This window comes from Diaphorina citri, unplaced genomic scaffold (assembly GCF_000475195.1).
Source record: "Diaphorina citri unplaced genomic scaffold, Diaci psyllid genome assembly version 1.1 scaffold646, whole genome shotgun sequence".
NCBI lineage: Eukaryota > Metazoa > Arthropoda > Insecta > Hemiptera > Psyllidae > Diaphorina > Diaphorina citri.
This window is the reverse complement of record NW_007378079.1, coordinates 97,912-123,598: the sequence shown is the minus strand read 5'-3', so window position 1 is coordinate 123,598 and position 25,687 is coordinate 97,912. Positions and strand designations below refer to the sequence as shown.

Here is a 25,687-nt window from a genome sequence, read left to right as displayed (position 1 = left end):
GTTATTCCACTTTTTCAAAACCTATAAAAAAAAAAAAAAAAAAACTTGTTTTTATAATTTTCTATATCTCCTAGGTTATTTTCCTGCGCAGGAACCCTAGGGTACGTAAATCCAAACATCTGTGGGCGGAAATAACCCCTCATCTTACCCCCGGCAAGTTCAACACCGCGCCCTTCCCTGCCTGTGTGGCTTATCATAGTGATGAGGAGTTAAAGTGTTACGATGAAAATCCAGATGATGTGGTCTCACGGAGACCGTCTGAGTTAGTCTAGTGAATCACAGGTGAGAGAAAAAAAAGTGGTGTGAATATCCAAAAAATACAGTTTGGTGTACCTAAACATCCTAGAAAAACGGACTGAATATTTTTTTGACCCCAAAAATTGTCGAAGTTTTAAAAATAATTCCCATCCTTGTTGGAAGTGTTTTTATCTCATGTGCCCGATCTTATCACAGACACAGAGGTTTTCAGGTAATCAGAGTTTCGGGCAAATACGAAAAATCCTCGTTTTTGTCGAGGGTCGGGGACAACATCTCGTTTTTTGTCGAGGGTCCCCGGGACAACATCCTCGGTTTTGTCGAGGTCCGGGACAAATCCCCCGTTTTTGCCGAGGGTCCGGTGGCAAATCCTCGTTTTGTGTCGAGGGTCGGGACAACATCCCGTTTTTTGTCGGGGTCCGGGACCTCATTCCTCGTTTTGTCGAGGGTCCCGGGACAACATCCTTCGTTTTTGTCGATGTTGATCTGGTCCTGATTTTGACGGCCCTGACGACGGACGCGCCGCTCAAAGAGTTTTATGGTTCCCTATCTAGCGAGTGTACTTGTCTTCTATAGCAAGGGTACTGGTTCTGTATTGCAGGGTTCGGAGAGTGAGAAACGAGAGTGTACGATCGGACCCGCATTCATTCGTGAACCATTACGCCAACGTTAACGATACGCTACGGCAGTCATGAAACGGCAGAAACCTAAACGGAACTATTCCAGCTATACTGACAGCGAACCGGAAGGTAAGAAACGGGTTCGGTGTTTTTCCCCTCCTAACGCTAGCCACTCACGAATCAATTAGACCTGACAGGTACACCTGATCAGGTCTAACTAATACCTGATGAGCACAACACTGACAGGTGTACCTGACAGGTACGGACTGAAAAGTACGTCTGTCAGGTCTACCTGATACCTGGTGAGCACACACACTATCAGGTAGACCTGATCTACCTGTCTTGTAAGCGCTACGGCGCGAGTTTGATTCCCGCACGGGGCAACCTTTATCCTGACCAGATGAGGGTTTGTTCCCGGAACTACAGGTGAAGAACTCTTCACTCTGCCAGCCTAGTTTGGTAGTGGGTCTGCCTTGTAAGCGCTAGGCCGGCGGGTTCGATTCCCGCCCGGGGCGGATTTTATCCTGATGGGATAATGTTCGTTCTCGGAACGGCGGGCTTTCTCCTATCCTGTCTTCGTTCTCTCTTCGATCTCGGAACGACAAGACTTCCTTCGTTACAGTTCCCTTTATCAATATCAAACCTTGCGGGGAAAAAACAGAAATTAAAAATTCCCCTTTTAAAACCATTAAAAAAAAAAAAAAAAAAAAAAAAAAAAAAAAAAAGAACTCTTCACTCTTGTTAGTCCATTATCTTATCCCCTCAGTATTTGTTTCTAAAGCTGTGTCCACACAGAGGCGACCGGCCGTCGCGTCGATCAACGAGGAGAAACGATGTTGTGGACTTGTGCAGGCAGTATGGACGGGTCAGTCGACATCGATCGACGGCTGACCGACTATGTGTGGACACCCCTCAAGATATTTTTCATTCATTTACTCACCATTCTTGTTCTTTTCTTCTCCTTACAGGCAGTGCCGTGGTGAGTCTCAACGGGGGTCAAATCATCATGAACAACATGGCCAGATCACGCGCCCCCCTCCCTGGCTTTTCCTCATTCGTATGACCCCGCCCCATGCCACCCTACGTCACTGACTTGAACAATAGCTCACACCCCAGTCAGTCTACCCTACGCTTCTGATTATTGAATACTCAAAGAGGCTAGCCAGCCTAGTTAGCTTGGAGGGTAGCGCTCCTGCCTTGTAAGCGCTAGGCCACGGGTTCGATTCCCGCCCCGGGCGGATTTTATCCCAAACAGATAAGGTTCGTTTTCGGAACGACTGACTTTCTTATATCCTGTCCTCCTTCCCTCTTCTATCTTCAAAGAGGGAACTGTAACTTCTAAGGTTTTATCGTCCCGAAAGCGAAGAGAAAAGAAAGACAGAATTAAGTTCGCCCCGAGCAGGAATCGAACGCGCGACCTAGCGCTTACAAGGCAGACTACCCTCCAAGCCAACTAGGCTGGACACCTCTTGTTGGGTGGTGACTTTATTATGTGTTGTGGTATACCGTACGTTTATTTAAAGACACAATCAGTATTTTGTACCATTCCTTGAATTTTTTTTTTTTTTTTTCAACGACACATTTCTTATAACTGGAAAAAAAGACAATGCAATTTTAACTTTTAAGTTTTTTTCCCCTTTCCTTTTTAGCAAAATTCCTAAATTCTCTTGGCAAGAGCTATTAATTTTCATTACAATCCTATAATAAGAGACGTAATGTTTTATTATTTTCTCTGACAATTTCTCTTTATTATTTTTGACAATTTTCCTCATGTGGAATCCTCCATGTATTGTACTTATGTTTGTTTCTTGTTATTTATCACCAAGCCTCTCTGACTTGTTGAAAGTGATGACAATGCAATTTTACATTTTAAGTTTTTTATTAAATTTCTATTGTGAGGTTCGTTCCTTCTATTGGTCTGATCCATCCAACTCATGTTGAAAGTTTTTTTTTTTTTTTTTACTTTTCTTCTAAAGGTACGTTTACACTTGATCTGCATTTGCCGCGCGACATGCCAGGCTGCAAAAGTCGCCCCAGCGGAAACGTGCCGCGTTAGGCGGTTTTTTTCAGCCCAAGTGAAAACGTAGCTTTATGACCGGGGCCACAAGTGAGCGTGTTTAATTTAACCTCGGGTTAAGCTATGATTGGTTGATTTCAAAAAAATTCCAAAAGTTTCAGCCAATCAGATTGTTTAAACCAAGTTTAAAACTACTTTGTGGCCCCCGGCCTTAGACCTGTCTGTATTGTAGATAGTTGTAACAAGTAACTGACCTACATATCTTGTATTAGGATTATGTATTATTGTATATTAGTATTTGGTACTTTGTTATGATCACTATTGTTCAGGTCTATAGTCTCATGTTATTGTAGTGGCTTCAGCTGTAGGACAGCAGAATAAAGAAAAGATCTTTTTGTATCAGCCATACACCGGGGTGATAGTCTCTAGCCATGTTTAATTGGCTCGTCCTGAACCGCAGTCAACCATCGCGTATCTAATTAACATAAAATCTGCTCCGGGTGGTAATCGAATCGCGACAAAGCAGACACGCTACTCTCCAAGCTAAGCTGGCACAAGCTCCGGCTTTTACGGATGGGTATACCACTAAATTTGTTGATTATTTATTTGATTGAGAGATTTGTACTGAATACTAATAAATTAAGACTTCATAAATAAATTGAAGTTTGCATAAAATCAACATGAGACTGCAGACCCGACCATAAGAAAGTGAAATGCAATTTTAAATTTAAAAAAAGGAAAAATTCCATGTATTTATTTTGTACGTATATTTTGTCTCATAATGCGTTTTTGTTAATAAGACTGATTTCATTGTATTCCATCCTAATTGTAAGTAATGTATAGATGTATAGTTTTTTTTTTTTTTTTTTTTTAATGCATTATAGTTTTAAAAAAAAGGTTTGATAGAAGGAACCTGTAACAACGGAGGTCTTATCGTCCCGAAATCGAAAATAGAGGGACAAGAGATAGAACCCGACCTGTTCCGAGAACAAACCTTATCTCGTTAGGATAAAGTTGTCCCTGTGGCGGGAATCGAACCGCGATCTAACCTTCCAAGCTACCTATGCTGGCAAAATTTACAATTTATTTTTGTAAACATTCATGTAGATAATATATTGACAGGTACTTCATTAGTTTTATTGGTAGCTTCTTTCGATGTCACATCAATGGAAAATGGCTACAAAAAAAGCTTTCTTTTTCATTGTCCTGCCTCTGAATAAATACGTAGGTATTATTTTCTATTATAGCTACATTAAATGTGTATACGATCTCATTTATACTTAAGGTTTAGAAAACGAACAATTTAGATTTATTGAAATTTTTACTAAATTAAATTCAATTGTTGCGAGACTTTGTAAAATTTATACAAAATAAAATTAAAAAAACATGAAATCTAATTTAAATTTCCAATCCCCATGGTCTTGTTACTTTTTTCAACTATTAGCTTTAGGAAAATTTTCTGCTATACTGGACTTCTGTTACATGGACTCTTATGTCCTGTTCGTAGCATTCCCATGCCGAAAAAAAAGAGATGAGTGTTTCACCGCCATTATTTATTTATTCGTCGGCAATTAAACAACTGCTACATTGGAACCGCATGTGGTCTGTGTCATAGCATGCGCCATACACGTAGTAGTATGTCCCTCATCAGATTGGACGAGAAGAGACACAATACTTTCCCATTTAGGTGCTGGGTCAACACGAGTAGGCTTACGCTAGAATTAACCCGTTAAATATCTACAATCAAATATGAGTGCAATTTTTTTTTAGATTGTGGGAATCGAACACTGGGATTTTTGCAATCCAAAACCAAGCGAGTTACCCATTGGACCAATGCCTTACTGGGAATACTTAACAACCTAGTGAGTAAAACATTCAGGCTCGTGTAACAATGGAGAAATATTCCAGAATTCATTTAATAAATAAACAAGCTGGGCCCGTCCCTCCGGGAATTATTTAGCCCGTAGTTTATTCGATCAGTACCTATGTACCTACCTAATTTGTTTAATATTTAGTTTATTATTATTCTTGATTTGATTTTTCGATTTTACTTTCATGTTATGATTTAAAATCAAGACTAGAGTCCGTTCTCCCTTTATTCCCAATATAATGTTTAAGTCACTCATCCATTTATTGGCCTTTCTCGGCGTAGCTTAACATAGGTGACGCTAAAACCGGTCTTAAATCCTTAAATGATCGACTGAAGTGTTATCTAAAGCTTTCTCGCTTTGAGTTCATAGGTCGTCGCGACAAATTTCGAGATCAGAGCTCATTTGTGTGAGAAAATGTGAAAAAAATCCCCCAAAAACCAGTTTTTTTGGTTTTTTGGCTTTATGGTTTTCTGGACAAAATTTGCACCACCATTTTCGTTTTCCTGGTAAAAAGACCTTTAATTTGATATATAGGTCGACCAGGTTTGGATAAGTCCTTCTATGGGGACAGACAGACCGACCGAGCGAGTGACAGACACCGAAGCGAATACAATAGTCCGTCCCTTATACCTTTTTATTACTATTGTAATAATAAAGGAAGGACGGACTAAAAAGCGAAATTAGCCTAAAAAGAAAAGAGAGGCTTGCAAACAGATCAACCAAAAAAGGGGAAGTTTTTTTTCCAAGATAAAAAAAAAGGTTTGATAGAGGCAACTCTATTAACGAAGGTCTTATCGTCCCGAAATCGAAAGAAGGAGGACAAGGTAGGAGAAAGCCAGCCGACAAAGAACCTTGAGTGTTTCGAATAAAGTTCACCCCGGGCAGATACCAAACCCGCGACCAAGCACATTTACAAGGCAAACGCGTTACCTTCAAAAATGGCTTTGATGTCCCAAATGATGAGTGTTTCGCCTTTCGCACTGGGGCACTCAGCTGGACAATATTGTGCCATGAACATAATAAATCGATGTGGTATTAAGCTAGGTAGGTTCCTACGGATAAGACCTTTAGAAACAAGGAAAATGTGTAATAAAAAAAACTATCGAAAACTATCGATAGTTTTTTGAAAACTATCGATGGCGCCGACTATCGATAGTTCTCCTCCTCTATTCCTGTCCACCTTTGTGGCCAAGTGGTCAAGAACACTCACTCTCAAACTAGAGGTGATGGGTTCGAATCCCGAGCCAGGAACGAGATTCGAGTGTGCGACGGGTCTTGCTATTATTACTAGATTTTTGACCTAGCGTTCCTCAGGGATGCGGTACCTGTCGTAGATTCATCAGGTTCCTATCAGTTTATCATTTCTTTGCAATCATCTCATTTGTTAGGCCTGAAATAAAAAAGAAAGTACATGTTGGTAATAGGAAGTAAATAAATCAAGAGCAGTACAAGAACAGGTAATGTGTGAGGACCCATCCCATAGTCTGGCTGGGGGACTTTAAACAGGGAGTAGACCAGCTTCGTCTGGCTGGGGGAACTTAAACAGGGAATAGACCAGACTGAAATTTTCCTTGCTAAAGATATAGCAAAGGTTGAGTGCGAAGGGCATCCACTCGTAAAACTTGTAGCCAAACCAAGTGTCAGCCCAAAGCAATCACCCTAGCTAGGGCTGATTGAGAGGCTGACGAAAAACGCCGACCCCGTCTGTACACGGGAAAAGGCGAGGAATAAGAAGACTCGAGTGGGAATAAACACTCCGTTTTATCCTAGCAATAAGTCACTACTATTATTATGAGTAGCTTCTCATCATCAAATGGAGGATGAAATTTTTTGAGCTATCCTAGTTAGCTTAGTTTGTAGCATGTCTGCCTTGTAAGCGCTAGGCCGCGGGTTCGATCCTTGCCCGGGACGAATTTTATCCTAAACAGGTAATGTTCGTTCTCGGAACGGCTGGCTTTCTCCTACCCTGTCAAACCCGAGGAAAACGTTTCAATTGGCTGGATTGTCCCAAAGGAGAGCTTGTGGCGCTCACAACAACACTCAACACAAATAAAATCTTACATAGAAAACGCAGGTTCTCGTTTCTCCACAATTTCCATCTCTGAAGTATATAACACTTCCGAATTCTTGGCCAGCACCTGAGAGCTATGTCTAACTGATGAGTTCAAATAAGAACGAAACGCGTCTTAGGCTTCTCCCAGGTGTTGGCTAAAAGCTCTTCCCCCCAACCACCAGGTGTCTCCACTTACCGACTAGGGAGTTGATTTTCTGACACCACTTGGACAGATTGGGGCTTAGTTGATTGAGCTGTACACTGGAATTCAAAATGGCGGACCAGGCAGCAGCATCCACAATACTCATTCCACTAGACGCTAACATCCACTCATTGGATCCTGAAATAAATTAACAGAGAAATAGATCAATTACTTACAGCTACATTCTTCTTCTTTACCTTTTCCCACTCAAGTGGGGTCGGCATTTTTAGTCAACAATTTCCAGGAACCTCGGTTCTGAACTTCATTACCCTTCTCACTCAAATCTTTATTTATACAGTGTTCCCATCTTTTGTTTGGTCTTCCTCTTGCTCTGCGTCCTTCAACGTCCATTCGACTCACTCTCTTTCCCACATAATCTTCATCCCTTCTTGATTACTTACAGTTACATTGTTTATCCTAAAAGAAAAGAACTATGTAGAAAATGAAGTTGAGAGATGAGAAGTACACGGAGAGAGAGGTAGACCTAGGAAAAGTATGTAAGAAAGGATTTAGGTGAAAAATAGATCACAGATACCGAATGGTAAACTTACCGTTCTCCCATTGTTTATCCTAAAAGAAAAGAACTATGTAGAAAATGAAGTTGAGAGATGAGAAGTACACGGAGAGAACATTGTTTATCCTAAAAGAAAAGAACTATGTAGAAAATGAAGTTGAGAGATGAGAAGTACACGGAGAGAAAGGTAGACCTAGGAAAAGCATGTAAGAAAGGATTTAGGTGAAAAATAGATCACAGATACCGAATGGTAAACTTACCATTCTCGAGATATTGTGTTGACAGACAGACACACACATGGACCAATGGCTGAAACTTTGGATTTAGGCTCTAGGGACGTCAAAACGTGTTTTGACACTAAAAACTGATTATCGAAAATTTGACCCGATTACATTACTTTCCTTCCTATAGGGTATAGGATACCTAAGGAAAGTAAAAAAGAAAACAACCAAATTAACAAACTGTCTCACCTAGAAGTTCGCTCAGTTTCTTGACCAAACTCAGTGCTGTGTGTTTCTGCGTAGTGTACAGGAGCTGAACACACGTGTCCAAAGCCGAGTCTATCTCAGTGAGTTGCTCAATGTTCAACTGGTTACCACAGAGCATACGTTGAAATAGACGCAGCATGGATACTTCACCAAGGAGCGGGGTTTGTTTGATGGGAGATGAGATGACCTCGGTGTCTGGAACATCTGGTAGAAGAGAGAAATAAAAAATTTAACTTTATTACTTTATGTTCAAACTGATGTCACAATGATGATTGCTTATTGGCACAATAGAATAGAACTTTGTTTATCAATGTTCAACTGGTTACCACAGAGCATACGTTGAAATAGACGCAGCATGGATACTTCACCAAGGAGCGGGGTTTGTTTGATGGGAGACGAGATGACCTCGGTGTCTGGAACATCTGGTAGACGAGAGAAATAAATTTAACTTTATTATTTTATGTTCAAACTGATGTCACAATGATGATTGCTTATTGGCACAATAGAATAGAACTTTGTTTATCCCATTGGAATGGGATGGAAAAGTCTCTTTACTGCTACATCCTAAGCAAGGTCATAAGTATAGATGTAAAAGAAATAACTTATACTCTTCACCTGGGTTGGTAGGGTATTTTTATTATAGAAAAACAGACATGTTTCGCCCACTGGGCATCATCAGTGTATAAACAGGGATATTATAATAAAGAAAAATGTCCATATAAACTTTTGCCGATCTCCCACTGGGCATCATCAGTGTATAAACAGGGGTATTATAATAAAAAAAAATGTCCAAATAAACTTTTAAAGACATTGCACAAAAATAAAGTTCAAAGTTAAGAATTTATTTAAATTTAGAATTTTGAATTATTTGAATTTTCCCACCCTACCGGTATAATATCCAAAGAGAGAAAATCAAAGAGGGTCGTTTACACTATCTAAAATTTGGTCGACTGGGGCCCCTTTATTATAATACCCTGTTTATACACTGATGATGCCCAGGGTGGGCGAAACATGTCTGTTTTTCTATAATAAAAATACCCTACCAACCCAGTGAAGAGTATAAGTTATTTCTTTTACATCTATGGTTATGGAACTTCACAAAGTTACTGACTCCTCTATCATGAAGGTCATAAGTATTTTGACATTTTAGGAGTTTAATTTTTAATAATTTTATTATTAGAAACCTGCATTGGTAGTGTAGTGGTCAAAATGCTCACCTTGTAAACAGGAGGACAGGGGTTTGAATCCAGCTGAGGCATCAAATTTTATCCTCTTTTATTTGAGAGATGGACTGTATAATAATACAGCTCTATGGGTGAGATGGTAGAGAATGCCTCCAGCATTGACCTTACCTAGAGGTTACATTTCACTCAAGAGTCCATTATTCTTATCTTAAATGTACTAAATGAGTCGGTCCTAATTTCCTCTTTACCTTTCCAAATAAGCCTCATGTTGAATGGAGCGTTTTCTTGGTTTCCTTTGTTAGATGAGAGCAGACTGAAAGCTTTGGGGGCATGATCAACACTAGAATGCACATGAGTCGTGTAGTTAGAACTAAATTGGTTCGGCCAGATGTGTTGCAGTGTGAGTAGAGAATAAGCAGGTCTATGAGGTGAGAGATTGAGCACGAGGTCTTTAACCACAATGTTCTGAAACGGAGAAAAATAGCAGTAGGTAAGTATGTAAAATTTATAATAGATCAGTTGCGCTTACATGGGTGGTGTTTCAAAGGTAATGATTTAAAATCAAGACTAGAGCCCGTTCTCCCTTTATTCCCAATATAGTGTACAAGTCACCCATCCATTTATTACCTCAGATTTGGATTTTTCCCAACTTTTTACATAGGAATCGACCATTTATTTATAATTTTTACCCATTTGCAACTCCTCCATTATCCTGGGATTAAAGAGAGGAGGATAGGATATAAGAAAGAAAGCTGTTTCCAAAAACAAACATTATATGGTAAGTATAAAATTTACCTTGAGTGGGAACTGAACACTACCTTCAAAACTAACTATGCTGGCTTTTTTTTTACCAGTAGGTTGCAATCAGTCCAATTTTTTTCTCTTGTGATATAAGTAACCAAATTACAAACATTGTTGTGCTACAGCTTACCTGTGTGTTAATTTGTGGCTCACTTGGAGAACTAATATTGTTGTTTTGAGATTTCAACACTTGTTTTTTTGGTGGTTTGGCTTGAGCACTTCCCGTGGGTTTTTCACTTTTTGCAGCACTTGGTTTTGAACTTGAAGATGCATTGGTAAGCTCTAACTTTAGATCTGTCACTTTGGTTTGAATATTTTGAAGATGTTTGATCAATTCTTCCTGTCTTTTTAGCACTTCAGAGATAATTTTGCTTTCATGACTATTGGTCTGAAATAAGGGAAGAAATAAATACATATTGAAAAAATAACATTATTTGTATTTTTCACTATACAAAATTCAGAGATCCTGAAAAAAGCAACTTATCAGCAGTTTGAACTTGAAAATTTTCTTCCTGTAGCTGTGTTTGGAATATTACAATAAAATGCATACAGATTTTACAAGATGCATACAGAATTTATTATAATAATTAAAATACTTGCTTGCTTACTTATTCAGTAAGTAAATCACAATAGATTGGAATTTCAGAAAAAACACTTAAATTACATTTGATAGTTTGATAACAGTACTTTTTTTTAATAAATAAAACAAAAGGTTATCTACCTTCCTATATTCACAAGACAAGTGATTATCATCGACCAAGTGATAAACAAGAATACAAGATTTACTTATCACTTTTCTTGTTTTGGAAATATTTTATCAAACACATGTCACAACTTAATTATTTTTGGTATGGTTAGAGAGAGCTACCTCAAGGACTCCAGGGTGAAATTATTATTCTAATCAGTACCGTGATAACCATGAGAAAGTGAGGGCAACATTGTCAAGGTTCTCAAAAGTAAAGTGAATTTTCCAAGCCTTTGAACAATGTACGCTTGTAAAAACCCATCTACGAGTAAACCTCAGGTAAGTTTTTTTTTATTTTCAAGGTATTTAAATGGAATTACCTCTGACGGCTTATCCTGAGAGACTTTCATTGAAGAGACGGGCTCCTGATGCAAGTTTTTCATTTTGTACATGGAAGTTTTCGGTTCCAACTGATCTGGTAGATGGAACACGGGCTTCAAGTGGTAAATTTTTGAAGGACCATTCAAAGTCATCGTTTAATTGTTTTAATTCAGAAAGAACGGGTCAATAAATTTCTTAAAATGGTCAAAAAGAAGTCAAAGATAAAAATTTCCACAAATGGAATTTTCAAATTTCACACACATGCAAATCGCATAACCTCAAAAAATCGGATGTGAAAACAAAAGCGGCGTTGCCAGATGGGAAGTTTGATAAAGGCAATCTGGCAACTCGGCTTACTCGCCTCCCTTTTCCCTTCGTCATCGTCATGTAAGTCATGTTGTCCTTCCATCGTCCAATGAAATTTGAATCAGATCAGCAAACGGTTGATCGAGTTGATAAGAAAATCATTTAATTCAAGGCCTTCATTGGCCCTTAATCAACTTGCCGCTGTTCAGATTAGATAAACATCAGGGGATATTTAACATGCCAAATTTACCGCTTTATATTTTAATTTCCTCAAAAAAAAAACTCACACACACACACAAGTTATAATAACTACCTATAAAAAAAGAAAGGAGTCTAAAGTGCATCGAAGCTGCGAAATTTTGAGAAAGGAAGTGTCATCGTGTTCTTGTGTGGAGAGTGGAGACCTCAGGCACCCTGTATAAAAATAAAACATCTGGCAACTCTGGAGTGGGGGAATTTTTTAAAAGTGGTACCAACCTAAAATGATTCAAAAAAATAATCCAGTGCGATGGAGAGATAAATTAAATCGTATTTATTGCTTTTAAAATGAGAAATCTACATGTAATTTATCTTTTATGAGTTTTAAGACCTTAATCTTATGTTCCAAAGCAATTTTTTCTCATTTTCATTCCATTTGTACATTTTTTCGTGATTTTCACTTCTTTTTCACTTGCGCAGTGATGTGTCACTGCTGTATTAGTTCAATGAGTATAGAACAGAGTGGATCAAGCCAATGCCTTTGAAATGTGCAGCCCAATTTTCTTAGTGAAAATTTTAAGCGGGAAGCGGTATGATGATTTTGGTCGAAGCCTAGATATCGCGGGTTCGATTTCCGCCCGGGGCAGATTTTATCTTAAACCGATGAAGTTCGTTCTAAGGCTGGCTTTCTCGTATCCTTCTTTCTTCGCTTTCGGAATTAGAGCTTAGAGCTGTTCAGTGGCGTAGCGTGGTCTAAAGTCAAGTGTAAGGCGTGTAGGGCACTAATTTCCATCACCATGCACATTACTACATAAGTCATGCACATGCTTCTTCATACATATTTAAAGTCAATATTTAAGGGTATTTGAGTAAATTTTGAGTGTATGGCCGCCATACACGCCCTACATGGACGCTACGCCACTGGAGCTGTTACATTTCCCGGTTCCCTCTATCAAAGGTCTTGAAAAAAAAAAAATGGTCGAGGTTATGGATGAATTTAGAACTGTAAGGCCGACCGGCCCACCAAAAAAAAGTGCCTTCCACAAGACGCCGTAAAAGAAAATGGTTGAACCAGCCTAGTTAGCCTGGAAGGTAGGTAGCACGTCTGTCTTGTAAGCGCTAGGTCACGGGTTCGATTACCACCCGGGGCGGATTTTAACCTAAACAGATAATGTTCGTTCTCGGAACGTCTGGCTTTATCTTATCCTCTCCTCCTCCTTCTTTTGCTTTTGAGCCTCACTTGTTCTTCCCTCTATCAACTCTTTCAACAAGAACAAGAAGGAAATTAGCGGTTAGCGAGCGACTTTATACCAACGACGGAGACTTATGTTAAGGTACGTCCTGCGTGGTTTTTGTCCAGACGTGTGTGTCGAGCACAATTTTTTTGGTAAATTTCCCCAACGAAAACGGAACTACAAAATTTTACTTATGAAGGACGTGCGTTGAAAGAGTTGAGAAATGTATGCCGATGCCGGCTGTCTGGCCTACGAAGCAAGCCACAATTGGCCGATTTTCAGTTCCTATATTAATCTCGGATTTTAATCACAGCATTCACAGCAGTTATTTCAGTACTGCGCCTCAAATTGCCTATGGTTTTTCAATTTATTTTCGTTTAATTATTTATTTTATCTGTTACGCACTAACAATTGTAGGCTTCAATTTTTTCACATGTGTCATATAAAATCCACTGCCATCTACCTACTTGTGACCTCCTTGTAATCTTCATTAATTTTTTTAACGACTCTTTTCATTGGTTGATTGTTATTGGAAAAGGATGGATTTTGATGAAACATTTCTCAAATCTTTTGTGCTAAATACTACGTTTGCGGGAAACTTTTTTCCGATTTGCCTTAATTTTTCGGTCGTGTCCTAGAATTTTCCTTGTGTAACGTCCATTCCTTATCGAGTTATCAGCACTTTTCCGAAATTTCACAGCATTTCTCTCGACCAATCAGAATGCAGCTTGCAAAAATTTTCGACGCGTCGCCATGTTGTATGAGCGTCTTTAGTGAAAAGTGAACGATGGATTTTGTCATTTTTTCATCAACTTTGAAAATTTTAATTCTAAACAGTCCTTTAAGTGTAAAAACTTCATTTTAAGTGAAAATCAAGTGCTAAATGTGTTTTAATTCCATCCAACCAGTTTCCGGGAGTGTGCGTTATGTGATGGAACATTTTCGTGGCGCAAAAACAAAAGTCCATTGAATATGGACTTGGAAACTTTTTTGTCACTTTTTATTTGTTTACAATTGATTATTTGCACGAACGCACGTGTAAAGTAGCTCTTATCACTAACTGATAAGAGAACTTTCCAAAATGTATGGTAGGATCAAGAGAAGGGGTAGGCCCCCAAAAACCCCCAATACAGAGAGACCCAAATTTCAAGTTCATTTATTGAAGAAACCTCAGTATCTACAAAATCTTGAGGCTAGAGGTTTAAATTCACCTATTACATCCAGAACATCTTCTCCACAAGGTAGTGAGACTAGCAGAAGAAGTACTGCTAAGAAGGGGACCAAGAGGAAAAGTAATCCCCCGACACGAGGAGGAAGAGGAGGAAATCAGAAGCGTAAGCAAACTCTAGAGACAGATTACCATTATGGTTCAGATTTTGAGGATTCAACTGATCATGATGATGATTTGGGGCTTTCAGAGAGTGAAACTGAGCCTGAGAAAGATGATCCACTAGATGAGATGAGTGATAGTGATTTGTCACTATCCAGCTTCTCAACAACTAGTGGTACCAACAAGAAGTTCTCTTACATCAGTCGAATGAGTCCGGAACCACTGTGGTTACAAACTGAAAGACAAATCCAACCACTAGAACTACCAAGATCATCTGATGACTTGTTAATACCAAGAGAATATGTCATGCAAACACTGTCCATCTATGAAGTCCTCAGACACTTCAAATCTTTAATAAGATTGTCCCCATTCAGATTTGAAGATTTCTGTGCTGTCTTGAACTTTGAAGAACAAAGCAATCTATTGGTTGAAATTCATGTGTCTCTCTTGAAAACAATTTTCCGAGAAGAAGATACTCAGCAGACACACTTTGGACCTTTAGATCAAAAAGACAGTGCTAATTCTGTGCTCTATTTCATTGATGCCATGACTTGGCCTGAAGCTCTACGCAGCTATATTGAAAGTGACAAAACATTTGACGAGGAAGTTTTAAATATCCTGAACACATGTGAATATCCATTCACCAACATTGAAAAGAGATTGAGAGTTCTTCAGTTTCTAACTGATCAGATTCTCATCACATCCCCTGTTCGAGAAGATTTGATACATGAAGGTAAGTATTTTTCTTATTCTTGTTCCCAATATCCCAATAACTCCTTTCTTATAGTTTGTAATGAAGCACTTCATACTAACTTACCTCCCATGGTAGAATTTTTATTTATTTATTTATTTTTTATTATTATTATTAATTTTTTTTGTCTTGTGCAAACTTAAAGCCTGCGTTCACAGTTCACACGCTAGGATTCACTTGTGCACACCGGCTTGCGCCAGCCAGTTTGTGCAAATGGCTTGAGCGTGTAAACTCACCTTTAGGTCTCTCTAAAGTTGTCTCTAGTTACATTTCCCATGTGTTTTGTGTTGCAGGCGGATTCCAATATGACGACCACTGTCGCGTGTGTCACAGGGTCGGCGAGCTCCTGTGTTGTGAGACCTGCCCTGCCGTGTTCCATCTGGAGTGTGTGGATCCGCCCCTGAGAGATGTACCGCAGGAAGATTGGCAGTGTAACCTCTGTAAAGCTCACAAGGTAAACTAACTCTTTCGTAAGCTTTAGCTTTAGATTACTTAGATTTCATTCCTGATTTGGATTGATTGATTTGATTAAACTTATGCTTTATGAAACTAAATAAACCGCAGGAAGATTGGCAGTGTGCAAAGCTCACAAGGTATTTGTTTTGAATAAACTAACTCTTTACCATTAGATTTTTAGCTACCATTTGATTTATTTAGTTTCTCATTTGAATTGATTTTTTTCCATGTCAAGAAGAAACATCCAGGGTTCAATTTTTTGAAAGAAGCAAGAAAAAAGTATAAAAAATACCTTAAAATAATTATGATCATTCATCACAAAGAAACAATCTATTGAATCAATTACCTACACAATCTCAGAGTCAATTACTGATGCGAACCTATGTAGTCTTGAATCGGACCATCAAAAAATATCGGATTTATTTTCTCTGTTATTGTAGGTATTTTAAATTTTCAACATCGACTAACTGTACTCTGTATGGAGAATTTTAGGGTGTCAGTTTCCCTCCCCCAGCTTGGTGTTCAAAAAAAGTTTTTCATTTTCTTTTATTCAGTTTGAGATAGGGAGTTGTGTATCTAGCTTAAAATAAGTATGTGTAGAAATAGAAATCTATGTAGGTCCACCGCAAACCCTACATTATGTTTTTAATTTAAACCCATAAAATATGTACATGAGACCTTGTGTAGACTGCTGGGGTAAAGGGACGCTTTAGTCTCATTCGAGCTGGATAAACAAGGTATATTCTGTTCTTTTCTAGACAGGCAGTGTAACCTCTGTAAAGCTCACAAGGTAAACTAACTCTTTCGTAAGCTTTAGCTTTAGATTACTTAGATTTCATTCCTGATTTGAATTGATTGATTAAACTTATGCGTGTAACCCACTCTTGTATGACTGATTTTTATGTCTCTGTTGCCCAGGTTACGGGAGTGACCGATTGTCTTCCGGATGTGGAAAAGTCCGGCCTACTATGTCGTCAGGAACATTTGGGTTTCGACAGGGCCGGCAGAAAGTATTGGTTCCTGTCTCGTCGCATCTTCATGTAAGTAATAATCTTCTTCTTATTCTTCGCCTTTTCCCGTGTTAATTTGACCACAATAATAGTAGTAGCCTACTGCTGGAGTAAAGGGACTTTTCAGTCCTATGCGAGCAGTATAAATAAGCACTACTATTTATTTATTTATCTATTTTATTTTATCTTCTTTATCCTTTGTGTGCCGTGTCCATTTTAGTTTAGGACTATTGCACTGACCCTAGGTTTACTAACTGACTAGCTGTAGTACTATTGACTATACCGTGAAATCTGACGTCACAACTCTTTGAACTTTTTCATTAGAACGGCAATTAAAAATTGAATTTTCGACCTTTTACAGTTATTTTTTCAAAGTTTTGACCTCAGATTTGGATTTTTCACAACTTTTTACGTAGGAATCAACCTTTTATTAATAATATTTTCCCAATTGCAACTCCTCCATTTTCCCAATCGTGGACTCTGAATTATAAACAAATAAAACTTACCATGAGCAATCTGGTTGGCTTTGTACCGGGTGACCCTAGTCTCCTTCTCGTCCACCTCTGTAGTTTTCTGATGATTGATACGGTCGGATCGACGTCTCAGATCGTCCATGTTAAATGTACGCGGGGTCAGGGAACCGGTTTTGGATCGCGTTACGCGTTGCTTCTTATCGCCTAGAATATAAACAAATTATTTTTTTAGTCTTGAAATTTCCACCCCCCGCCGGGATTCAAACCCAGCACCTTCGGTTTGAGTGTATGCTCTTAACCTCCCATCTATCTATCGTAGAATAGAATATACCTTGTTTATCCTGCTCGAATGAGCTAAAAAGTCCCTTTACCCCAGCAGTCTCAACAAGGTCTCATTTATTTTATGGGTTAAATAACATATTACATAAATGTTAACAGTAGAAGACCTTGCTTGATTAGAAAAACAAGGGATAAAAAAAAATATTGAACTGAATTGAATCAGTATTATTATTGATTTAACATCAATTCATGTAAATTAATTTGCTTACCGTTTTCATCCACCTCCATTTCTTCTTCCTCTTCTTTTGCTTTCTCCTTCACTTCTTGACTAGAATTCTCCTCCGTCTGAGAAACACAAATCAAACAAAACCAATAAATAAATGCAATCCCTTTGTGTTATTATGTCACAATTTTAAATGCACACAGCAGCAATGTAGGATTTTCCCAAAAACCTCAATAATCCCAATGTTTACCTATCATGCCCATTGTTTATCTACCATGCTGGCACTGCACAAACCCAATGAACGAATAAACAGATATTAGAATAAGAACAAATAAAAGAGCATAAAGTAAGGTACAGTGATAAAACTACAAAACAGCCAGCCTGGTTAACTTGGTGGGTAGCCGTCTGCAAGCGCTAGGTTGCGGGTTCGATTCCCGCCCGGAACGGATTTATTGGTCAAGTTCGTTCTCTGTATGACTCGCTTTCTCCTATCCTGTCTTCCTTCACAAAAGATAAGAAAGAAGGAGAGAAAGAGAGGAAAGCAGAAGGGAAAAGGATAAAGTGACAGAAAGAGAGAGAGAGAGAGAGAGAGAGAAAGAGAAAAGAGAGAGAGAGAGGAAAAAAATGAGAGAAACAGAAAAGGAAAAAGGTTGCCAAAAGAAGAAGAAAGAAGTGAGTAAAGACAATGAAAAAAGAAGAAAACAAAATAGAAAGTAAAAAATGCCCCTGCAGAGTGCTTTTCTAGTGAGTGCTGTGTACAGTTCATGAATTAGTAGGAAATGGTACACAAATACTTCTTCATTCAGACCCCTATTTTTGTACTCTAGTTGTGTTGATTTAGTTATTACCTAGGCTTATAGGTGTTGCTTGATGAGGATTCAAATCTAAATCAACAGAGTAGGTAGGTACTTAACCTTATTTTCATTACTAATGCTAATTGGCTAATTCATTGCATACTTACTTGAATGCATAATTTTTATAGGTACCTAGTGTATACTTATAGGTACTTATATTGACAAACATTGGCTTGCATGCTGTCGAAAATTTTAGGTACCCACCTAATTTTTGTCTCTAAAGAGTCTTAGAAAGGTAGCCGCTACCCTCAGTGGTTAGCATGGGCTTCGGTGTGTGTCAGTCGGTCAGTCTGTCTGTCCCCATAGAAGTACATATCCAAACCTGGTCGACCTATATATCAAATTAAAGGTCTTTTTACCAGGAACACAGGAAAGTGGTGGTGCAAATTTTGTCCAGAAAACCATAAAGCCAAAAAACCAAAAAAACTGGTTTTTGGGGAATTTTTTTCACATTTTCTCACACAAATGAGCTCTAATCTTGAAATTCGTCGTGACGACCTATGAACTCAAAGCGAGAAAGTTTTAGATAATACTTCAGTCCTTATTTTAAGACCAGTTTTAGCGTCACCTATGTTACTTTTTTCACATTTTCTCACACAAATGAGCTCTAATCTTGAAATTCGTCGTGACGACCTATGAACTCAAAGCGAGAAAGTTTTAGATAACACTTCAATCGTTATTTCAAGACCGGTTTCAGCGTCATCTATGTTAAGCTACTCCGAGCAAGGCCAATAAATGGATAGGTGACTTGAACCTTATATTGGGAATATTGGTAGTTACATATTAGGAAACATTAAAAGGAAGAACGGGCTCTAGTCTTGATTTTAAATCAGTGATCTGATTCGTGCAAAGTTAGGTCTAGAATCAATCTGATTGGTTCAAAGTTAGATTAAGGAAAAGGTTTGTACGTTAGATGGATAATACTGAGAAGCTGACCAACCAGTACAAGGGCGGGAAGAAGTCTTATTTGGAAGTCGAAAATGGTAAGTTGCTGTTGTTTTTGGCTACCTAGAATCACTTTTACATTACTCCAGCTCATTTCAGTCCAGTCTTCACTTTCCTCTTTTTACTCCTTCCTCTTTGAATATAAATGTTTTACCGCCGGTTTTATTTCGTAGCAACGAAACAACTGCTACATTAGACTCGAATGGTCTGTGTCATAGCATGCCCATCCCGTAGTATGTCCCTCATCAGATGGGCGATAAGAGACACACTGCTTCCCATTTAGGTGCTGGGTCAACACGAGAACACCAGAAAGAAACCTGTTGAACACCAGAAAGTAACCTGTTGAAATATTTGCAATCGAAACACAAGTGTAAAGTTTTTCTCGATGTTCGGGTTTGAAACCGGGACCTTCCGCATGGCAAGCAAGCGTGTTACCACTAGGCTAACCGTGCTCCCAAAACTTCTTATTTAGGTGCTGTATCAACCAACACCCAATGAAATATTTCCAATCGAGATACGAGTGTTACGCAGTGCAGTTTAGGAAAATTGGAACTGTGTGACACAGTTTACAGCGCACATTGATGAGCAGTCTCTCAGTACGAGGATAGCTTTCTAGGTGTTGGTACCTGTTACCTACGTATTTTAAAAAAGATTTTTTTTGTGTTTAAAGATGGCAAACTCTTTTTTTAAACATTATGTTGAGCTCTGAATCTGATTCAGATGACGACGGGATTCAAGAGCTATTTGAATCAGTACAGTACAAATCAGATTGCCCTGAATAAGACACAGCGGAATGAAGAGAGAGATAAGAAGCGACACATGTCTCACAAGTTCTCTCTCACTCCCACGGGCGAGTTTAAATGGGCGGGACCTGTACATGGTGAGTTTTTTTTTCCAACTCTATCCTAAACAGATAAGTTTCGTTCTTGTTACGGTTGGCTTTCTCCTATCCTGTAACTTTTTTTGATTTCGGGGACGACAAGAACTCTATTGTTACAGTTCCCTCTATCAAACCTTTTAAAAAAAAACAAATCAAATCAAATTCAAATAATGAATCTTTGTGGTAAAGCAGAGAGCTTTTTCACAACTTTGTGGGTATTTCCCGTGTTCAGACGGGGTCGGCGTTTTTCGTCAGCCTCTCAATCAGCCCTGGTGGGGGTGATTGTTATGGGCTGACATTTTTTTTTATTTTATTTTTTAAGAGGTTTGACAGAGGGAACTGTAACTGCTAGGGTCTTATCGTCCCGAAATCGAAGAGAAGCTCTAGTCTTGATTTTAAATCATTACATGAAAGTAAAATCGAAAAATCAAATCAAGAATAATAATAAACTGAATATTAAACAAATTAGGTAGGTACATAGGTATTCTTTAACCACGATCGAATAAACTACGGGCTAAAAAATTCCCGGAGGGATGGACCCAGCTTGTTTTTTATCTTCCAAAGGATATCCTATCTTATCAGAGGAAAAGATCCTATATTCAAGATTCTAGTGTAAAAGCATAGTGATCAAGACATTCCCCTGGTAATCAGGAGGGTGTGGGTTCAACCCTAGCCAATGTATGAAACTTTATCCTCAACGAATTTCATCTTCTCAATCAATGAAAATTTGACAACAGTAGTAAGTAGTCACAGCCTACTGCTGGGGTGAAAGGACTCTTCAGTCCTATTCAAGCAGTAAAAAATAAACACTAAGTAAAAGCTAAAAGGTAACCCTCTTCATTAATATGTGGGCAAATTCTCAAATAAATAAGGATAAAATTGCATGCCTCGGCTGGAATCGAACCCACGCCCTCCTGTTTACCTGGTGAGTGTCTTGACCAGTACGCCACCAAGGTAGGTAGGCAGTATATTAAAGATCCAGGGGAAATTTGCATGATTTTTTTTTCTTCGACTTTTGACTTTAGGTGTTCTCTATACTTAGCGGGATTAAAAAAGCAAATACAGTGCATTCATAAAGTCCCCCCCCACCTTAATTTTTGAACCGATAAATTTAGAAACCTGAAATTTTGTATACAGGCCTATATTTACCTCTAGTTTCTTATAGGCTATGTAAAAAAAATTCAGGGACTTTTTCAGGGTCGGCCCCAGGGGGGCCAACTTGAAAATTTTAAATGAGAACCCCCTGTTTGTGATACATCATATCAAAGGTCTTAAAGAACATAGTACCTTGGTACAACGTACAAGTTTGAGCTCAATCCAATAAAAATGGGAAATTCATATCGATTGGTGATTTGTGCTTCAAATAGGTCCTACTAATGATCCATATTGAAATTCAGTCCCAAAAGTGAAATTTTGAAACATCCATTTTCACCCCCGGAGGCCATCAGGGTCGGAAGTCTAAATTTCATTTTTTGGTCTGAATTTCAATATGCACCATTAGTGGGACCTTTTTGAAGCACAAATCACCAATCGATATGAATTTCCCATTTTTGGTGCTTCCCCTATTGGCAGAAGAACATGGAAATATGAAAATTTGAATAGGCCATAACTCCGGTCCTGGTTATCGGATCGAGCTCAAACTTGTACCAAAGTACTACGTTCTTTAAGACCTTTGATATGTATCACAAACAGGGGGTTCTCATTTAAGATTTTCAAGTTGGCCCCCCTAGGGCCGACCCTGAAAAAGTCCCTGAATTTTTACATAGCCTACAAGAAACTAGAGGTAAATATAGGCCCATATACAAAATTTCAGGTTTCTAAATTGATCGGTTCAAAAATTAAGGTGAGGGGGGGGACTTTATGACTGCACTGTATGTAAATAATTCAGGATTCCAGTAGTTGTTTAACCTCTCACTCGACCTACTCGGGCCATTATTATGTTAAGGCGGTCTCTTCTAAGGCGAGATAAATATAGGCCCGTATACAAAATTTCAGGTTTCTAAATTCATCGGTTCAAAAATTAAGGTGGGGGGGACTTTATGAATGCACTAGCCTACAAGAAACTAGAGGTAAATATAGGCCCGTATACAAAATTTCAGGTTTCTAAATTCATCGGTTCAAAAATTAAGGTGGGGGGGGACTTTATGAATTCACTGTATAACCGGCCTCAACGAAGCCTTGTGACCATAGCCGTACATTTGTATTTAAATAAATGCTTCATTGAATTTAAAATAATAATAATTAATTAAATTAAAATTAGCCCTCGCTGAAAATTAAGAAATTGAGCTGAATATTTTTTCTGCAAAAGCCGATGGTTTTGTGCCCATTTTTGATAACTGATGTCTAACCTCGAAAGTGTATCTAAAAAAGCAGGAGGTTCCAGGTTCCGTTATAGACAATTAGATACACTACTGGTGTGAGGGTCGATTGTCTCGGCCGGGCGGTGATTTTCTAATGTCTAGGCTAGGGGTAAAGCTTCTCGTTATGGACGCACCCTCAAATCACTTTGATAGGCACAGCCGCGGGCAGCTTGCATTTTACCCAGCTCTGGAGTCTGTGAGGTATGCTAGAGGGAGGAGGAGGTACTAATAAACCGAGAAGATGGTAGGGGGTGGTCAAACAGGGTACCAAGGGGAGGGGGGAGGGACACTACCGGAAAAACGATTTCCGAGCCAAGAATGTAATAGTAGTAATAATAATGAAACTAGGAGAAGATGGAGTGAAATAAATATTGGCGGGGATGGAAAATTTTACTAGGGAAAAATTTTTAGCCCTGAAGAGCGGGAGGGGAGGGACACTACCGGAAAAACGATTTCCGAGCCAAGAATGTAATAGTAGTAATAATAATGAAACTAGGAGAAGATGGAGTGAAATAATAATATCAGCGGGGATGGAAAATTTTACTAGGGAAAATTTTTAGCCCTGAATAGCGGGAGGGAGAGAGAGAGAGAGAGAGAGGATATTTTCCAATAGAACGCACGATGAGCAGGTTAGGGAGGGGAGGGGGAGTTTATTGGAACATAATTAATCATTTAAGTTTAGTTTACTCCTGGTCGGAGATTTTTTTCTGCTCCTTTTGGGTAGTTTTTAAAAGAAAAGAAAAACGAAAATAGAGGAAAAACAAGTTAGTAAGCCAGAGAGAGAGAGAGAGAGTAAAGAAAAACTAAAGGGGAGAGAGAGAAATAGAGAAAAAAAAAGGAGAAAAGTTAATGAGATGAAATTAATGTACAGAAATTGGGAGAGACTTTAGGAGGGGGGAGAGAATTAGAAAGAAGAGGACGGGAGGGGAGTATGATACTTCTGTATTTCTAAATAGGTTGCCCTCCCTCAATCAAAGGAGAAATAAATACCCCCGCGATGAAGGTACCTATGATTATTTGAAATTAGACCTAATTACCTTAAAATTCTCTGACACTATGAACACCATGAACCCAATTTTTTTTTTTTAATAATAATAATAATTAAATAAATTAAATGAAAAAAAATAGAGACTTTGGATTCAATCCCAGGTAAAGTATGGAATTTCATCCTCATTTATTTGATGGTTTGCCTACGTTATCAATTAATAGAGCCCTAAAGGTTAGGTGGTAGAGAACACCTACGGCGTTAAACTGGTATACGGTGTCTGAATACGGGACTAGTAAGAGATTGCCCTAACATAAAAATAACTTTCCCCAAATGGTTACCTTTTACTCAAGAGGCTATTCTTTTTAAGACCGTCATGTTATAGTATTTCTCTTGTCTTTTTAACCCATTCAGAACCCGATAATAATATGTCTCCCCCCTTTTTAACCCATTCAGGACCCGATAATAATACATATGCTTCCCCTCTTTTTAACCCTTTCAGGACCTCGCAACGTTCTCGTCAACACGCTGCGCGCCACGCTCCTCCAACTGGAATCCTCGATCATCCCGGCCTTCATGCATACTGGTATACGGTGTCTGAATACGGGACTAGTAAGAGATTGCCCTAACATAAAAATAACTTTCCCCAAATGGTTACCTTTTACTCAAGGGGCTATTCCTTTTTAAGACCGTCATGTTATAGTATTTCTCTTGTCTTCTTAACCCATTCATGACCCGTTGATAATATGCCTCTCCTCTATCTAACCCATTCAGAACCCGATAATAATGTGTCACCCCTCTTTTTAACCCATTCAGGACCCGATAATAATACATATGCTTCCCCTCTTTTTAATCCATTCAGGACCCGATAATAATGTGTCTCCCCTCTTTTTAACCCATTCAGGACCCGATAATAATGTGTCTCCCCTCTTTTATACCTTTCAGGACCTCGTAACGTTCTCGTCAACACGCTGCGCGCCACGCTCCTCCAACTGGAATCCTCGATCATTCCGGCCTTCATGCACGTCAACTGGCCTTCACTGCGCAAGCCCTGGATATCGGCCGTCAACACCAGCGTGAAGGCCAGGGACTTTGCCCGGGCCATGATTGTGCTGCAGGCCTGCATCAAACCGGTGGTGTTTGCCAGCGTGTGGCATGAACAGCTTGGTAAGTTAAGCAACGGCCCGTGTGGTTGGTACTTGGACGGGTGACCATCTGGGCAGTCGCTTGCTGCTAACTTTTTCTGGCCCCACTCAGGCTGGGTGAGATTATAATAATAATAATAGTGCTTATTTATACTGCTCGCATAGGACTGCAAAGTCCCTTTACTCCAGCAGTAGGCTACCACTATTATTGTGGTCAAATTCTCAAATTATATTGAGTATAAAATTCCATACCTCGGCTGGGATTGAACCCACGCCCTCCTGTTAAACCAGGCGAGCGCCTTGACCACTACACCACCGAGGCAGGTTAGTGCGAGGAGGCAAGTAGTTTGTCTCTGCCCCCCTCTGTGGCCGAGTGGTCACGGACTCTCAACCTGGAGGTGCTGGGTTCGAATCCCGGCCGGGACGTTTGAAGTGCTGTTCAAATATCTTAATTCCATACCCAAAAAGTCCACGCTTAGTTGGTAGTGCGTCTGCCATGTAAGCGCTAGGCCGCTGGGCTCGATTCCCGCCCGAGGCGGATTTTATCCTGATGGGATAATGTTCGTTCTCGGAACGGCTGGCTTTCTCCTATCCTCGATTCCCGCCCGGGCGGATTTTATCCTGATGGGATAATGTTTGTTCTCGGAACGGCTGGCTTTCTCCTATCCTGTCTTCCTTCTCTCTTTGCCAGCCTAGTTAGCTTAGTTGGTAGTGCGTCTGCCTTGTAAGCGCTAGGCCGCGGGTTCGATTCCCGCCCGGGGCGGGGATAATGTTCGTTCTCGGAACGGCTGGCTTTCCTCCTATCCTGTCTTCCTTCTCTCTTCGATTTCGGGACGATAAGACTTCTACCTTGTAAGCGCTAGGCCGCGGGTTCGATTCCCGCCCGGGGCGGATTTTATCCTGATGGGATAATGTTCGTTCTCGATGGAAGCGCTAGGCCGCGGGTTCGATTCCCGCCCGGGGCGGATTTTATCCTGATGGGATAATGTTCGTTCTCGGAACACCTAGGCCGCGGGTTCGATTCCCGCCCGGGGCGGATTTTATCCTGATGGGATAATGTTCGTTCTCGGAACGGGTTATAAGCGCTAGGCCGCGGGTTCGATTCCCGCCCGGGGCGGATTTTATCCTGGATAATGTTCGTTCTCGGAACGGCGCTAGACCCGGGTTCGATTCCCGCCCGGGGCGG

The 25,687-nt window shown here is 39.5% G+C and overlaps 3 protein-coding genes across 4 annotated transcripts in view; 2 read left to right on the top strand and 1 right to left on the bottom strand.

Moving 5' to 3' along the window:
* LOC103510811 (protein sidekick-like) overlaps positions 1 to 2,159 on the top strand; it is a gene marked incomplete at its 5' end in the record, with an annotated part of 36,670 nt that extends 34,511 nt beyond the window's left edge. Inside the window, 4 exon segments of the mRNA XM_026824770.1 lie at positions 75 to 262; positions 857 to 945; positions 948 to 1,004; positions 1,844 to 2,159. Coding sequence (XP_026680571.1) covers positions 75 to 262; positions 857 to 945; positions 948 to 1,004; positions 1,844 to 1,938 — 429 coding nt within the window.
* Positions 2,160 to 5,467: 3,308 nt separating this feature from the next.
* On the bottom strand, positions 5,468 to 11,420 carry LOC103510807 (aminoacyl tRNA synthase complex-interacting multifunctional protein 2). 2 transcript variants are annotated; one of them, XM_008475504.3, is made up of 7 exons: positions 11,071 to 11,419; positions 10,136 to 10,393; positions 9,453 to 9,669; positions 8,333 to 8,442; positions 8,003 to 8,114; positions 7,013 to 7,156; positions 5,468 to 6,153 (listed from the first exon to the last, which is right to left on the bottom strand). In XM_008475504.3, the coding sequence occupies exons 1-7, from the start codon at positions 11,221 to 11,223 to the stop codon at positions 6,122 to 6,124; spliced, it is 1,026 nt and encodes a 341-aa protein (XP_008473726.1). In that variant the 5' UTR covers positions 11,224 to 11,419; the 3' UTR covers positions 5,468 to 6,121. The 2 variants fall into 2 exon arrangements, with proteins under 2 accessions (XP_008473726.1, XP_017300233.1); XM_017444744.2 differs by lacking the exon at positions 8,333 to 8,442 and having other exon boundaries at positions 6,034 to 6,153; positions 8,003 to 8,224; positions 11,071 to 11,420.
* A 1,924-nt stretch (positions 11,421 to 13,344) lies between these two features.
* Positions 13,345 to 24,567, top strand: LOC113468107 (nucleosome-remodeling factor subunit NURF301-like). The gene is made up of 6 exons (XM_026824769.1): positions 13,345 to 14,873; positions 15,185 to 15,345; positions 16,266 to 16,387; positions 19,604 to 19,661; positions 19,852 to 20,011; positions 24,302 to 24,567. The coding sequence occupies exons 1-6, from the start codon at positions 13,892 to 13,894 to the stop codon at positions 24,565 to 24,567; spliced, it is 1,749 nt and encodes a 582-aa protein (XP_026680570.1). The 5' UTR covers positions 13,345 to 13,891.
* Positions 24,568 to 25,687: the final 1,120 nt, after the last annotated feature.

Bases quoted from the DNA above. Each gene is read 5' to 3' on its own strand.
- LOC103510807 (XM_017444744.2), bottom strand. From the start codon at position 11,223: ATGACTTTGAATGGTCCTTCAAAAATTTACCACTTGAAGCCCGTGTTC. The intron at 8,225-9,452 runs GTAAAGAGGAAA...CTCTTCTACCAG, and splicing joins CATGAGGCTTATTTGGAAAG to ATGTTCCAGACACCGAGGTC. The intron at 7,157-8,002 runs GTGAGACAGTTT...AATTTATTTCAG, and splicing joins GAAACTGAGCGAACTTCTAG to GATCCAATGAGTGGATGTTA.
- LOC113468107 (XM_026824769.1), top strand. From the start codon at position 13,892: ATGTATGGTAGGATCAAGAGAAGGGGTAGGCCCCCAAAAACCCCCAAT. The intron at 14,874-15,184 runs GTAAGTATTTTT...TTTGTGTTGCAG, and splicing joins AGAAGATTTGATACATGAAG to GCGGATTCCAATATGACGAC. The intron at 20,012-24,301 runs GTGAGTTTTTTT...TATACCTTTCAG, and splicing joins ATGGGCGGGACCTGTACATG to GACCTCGTAACGTTCTCGTC.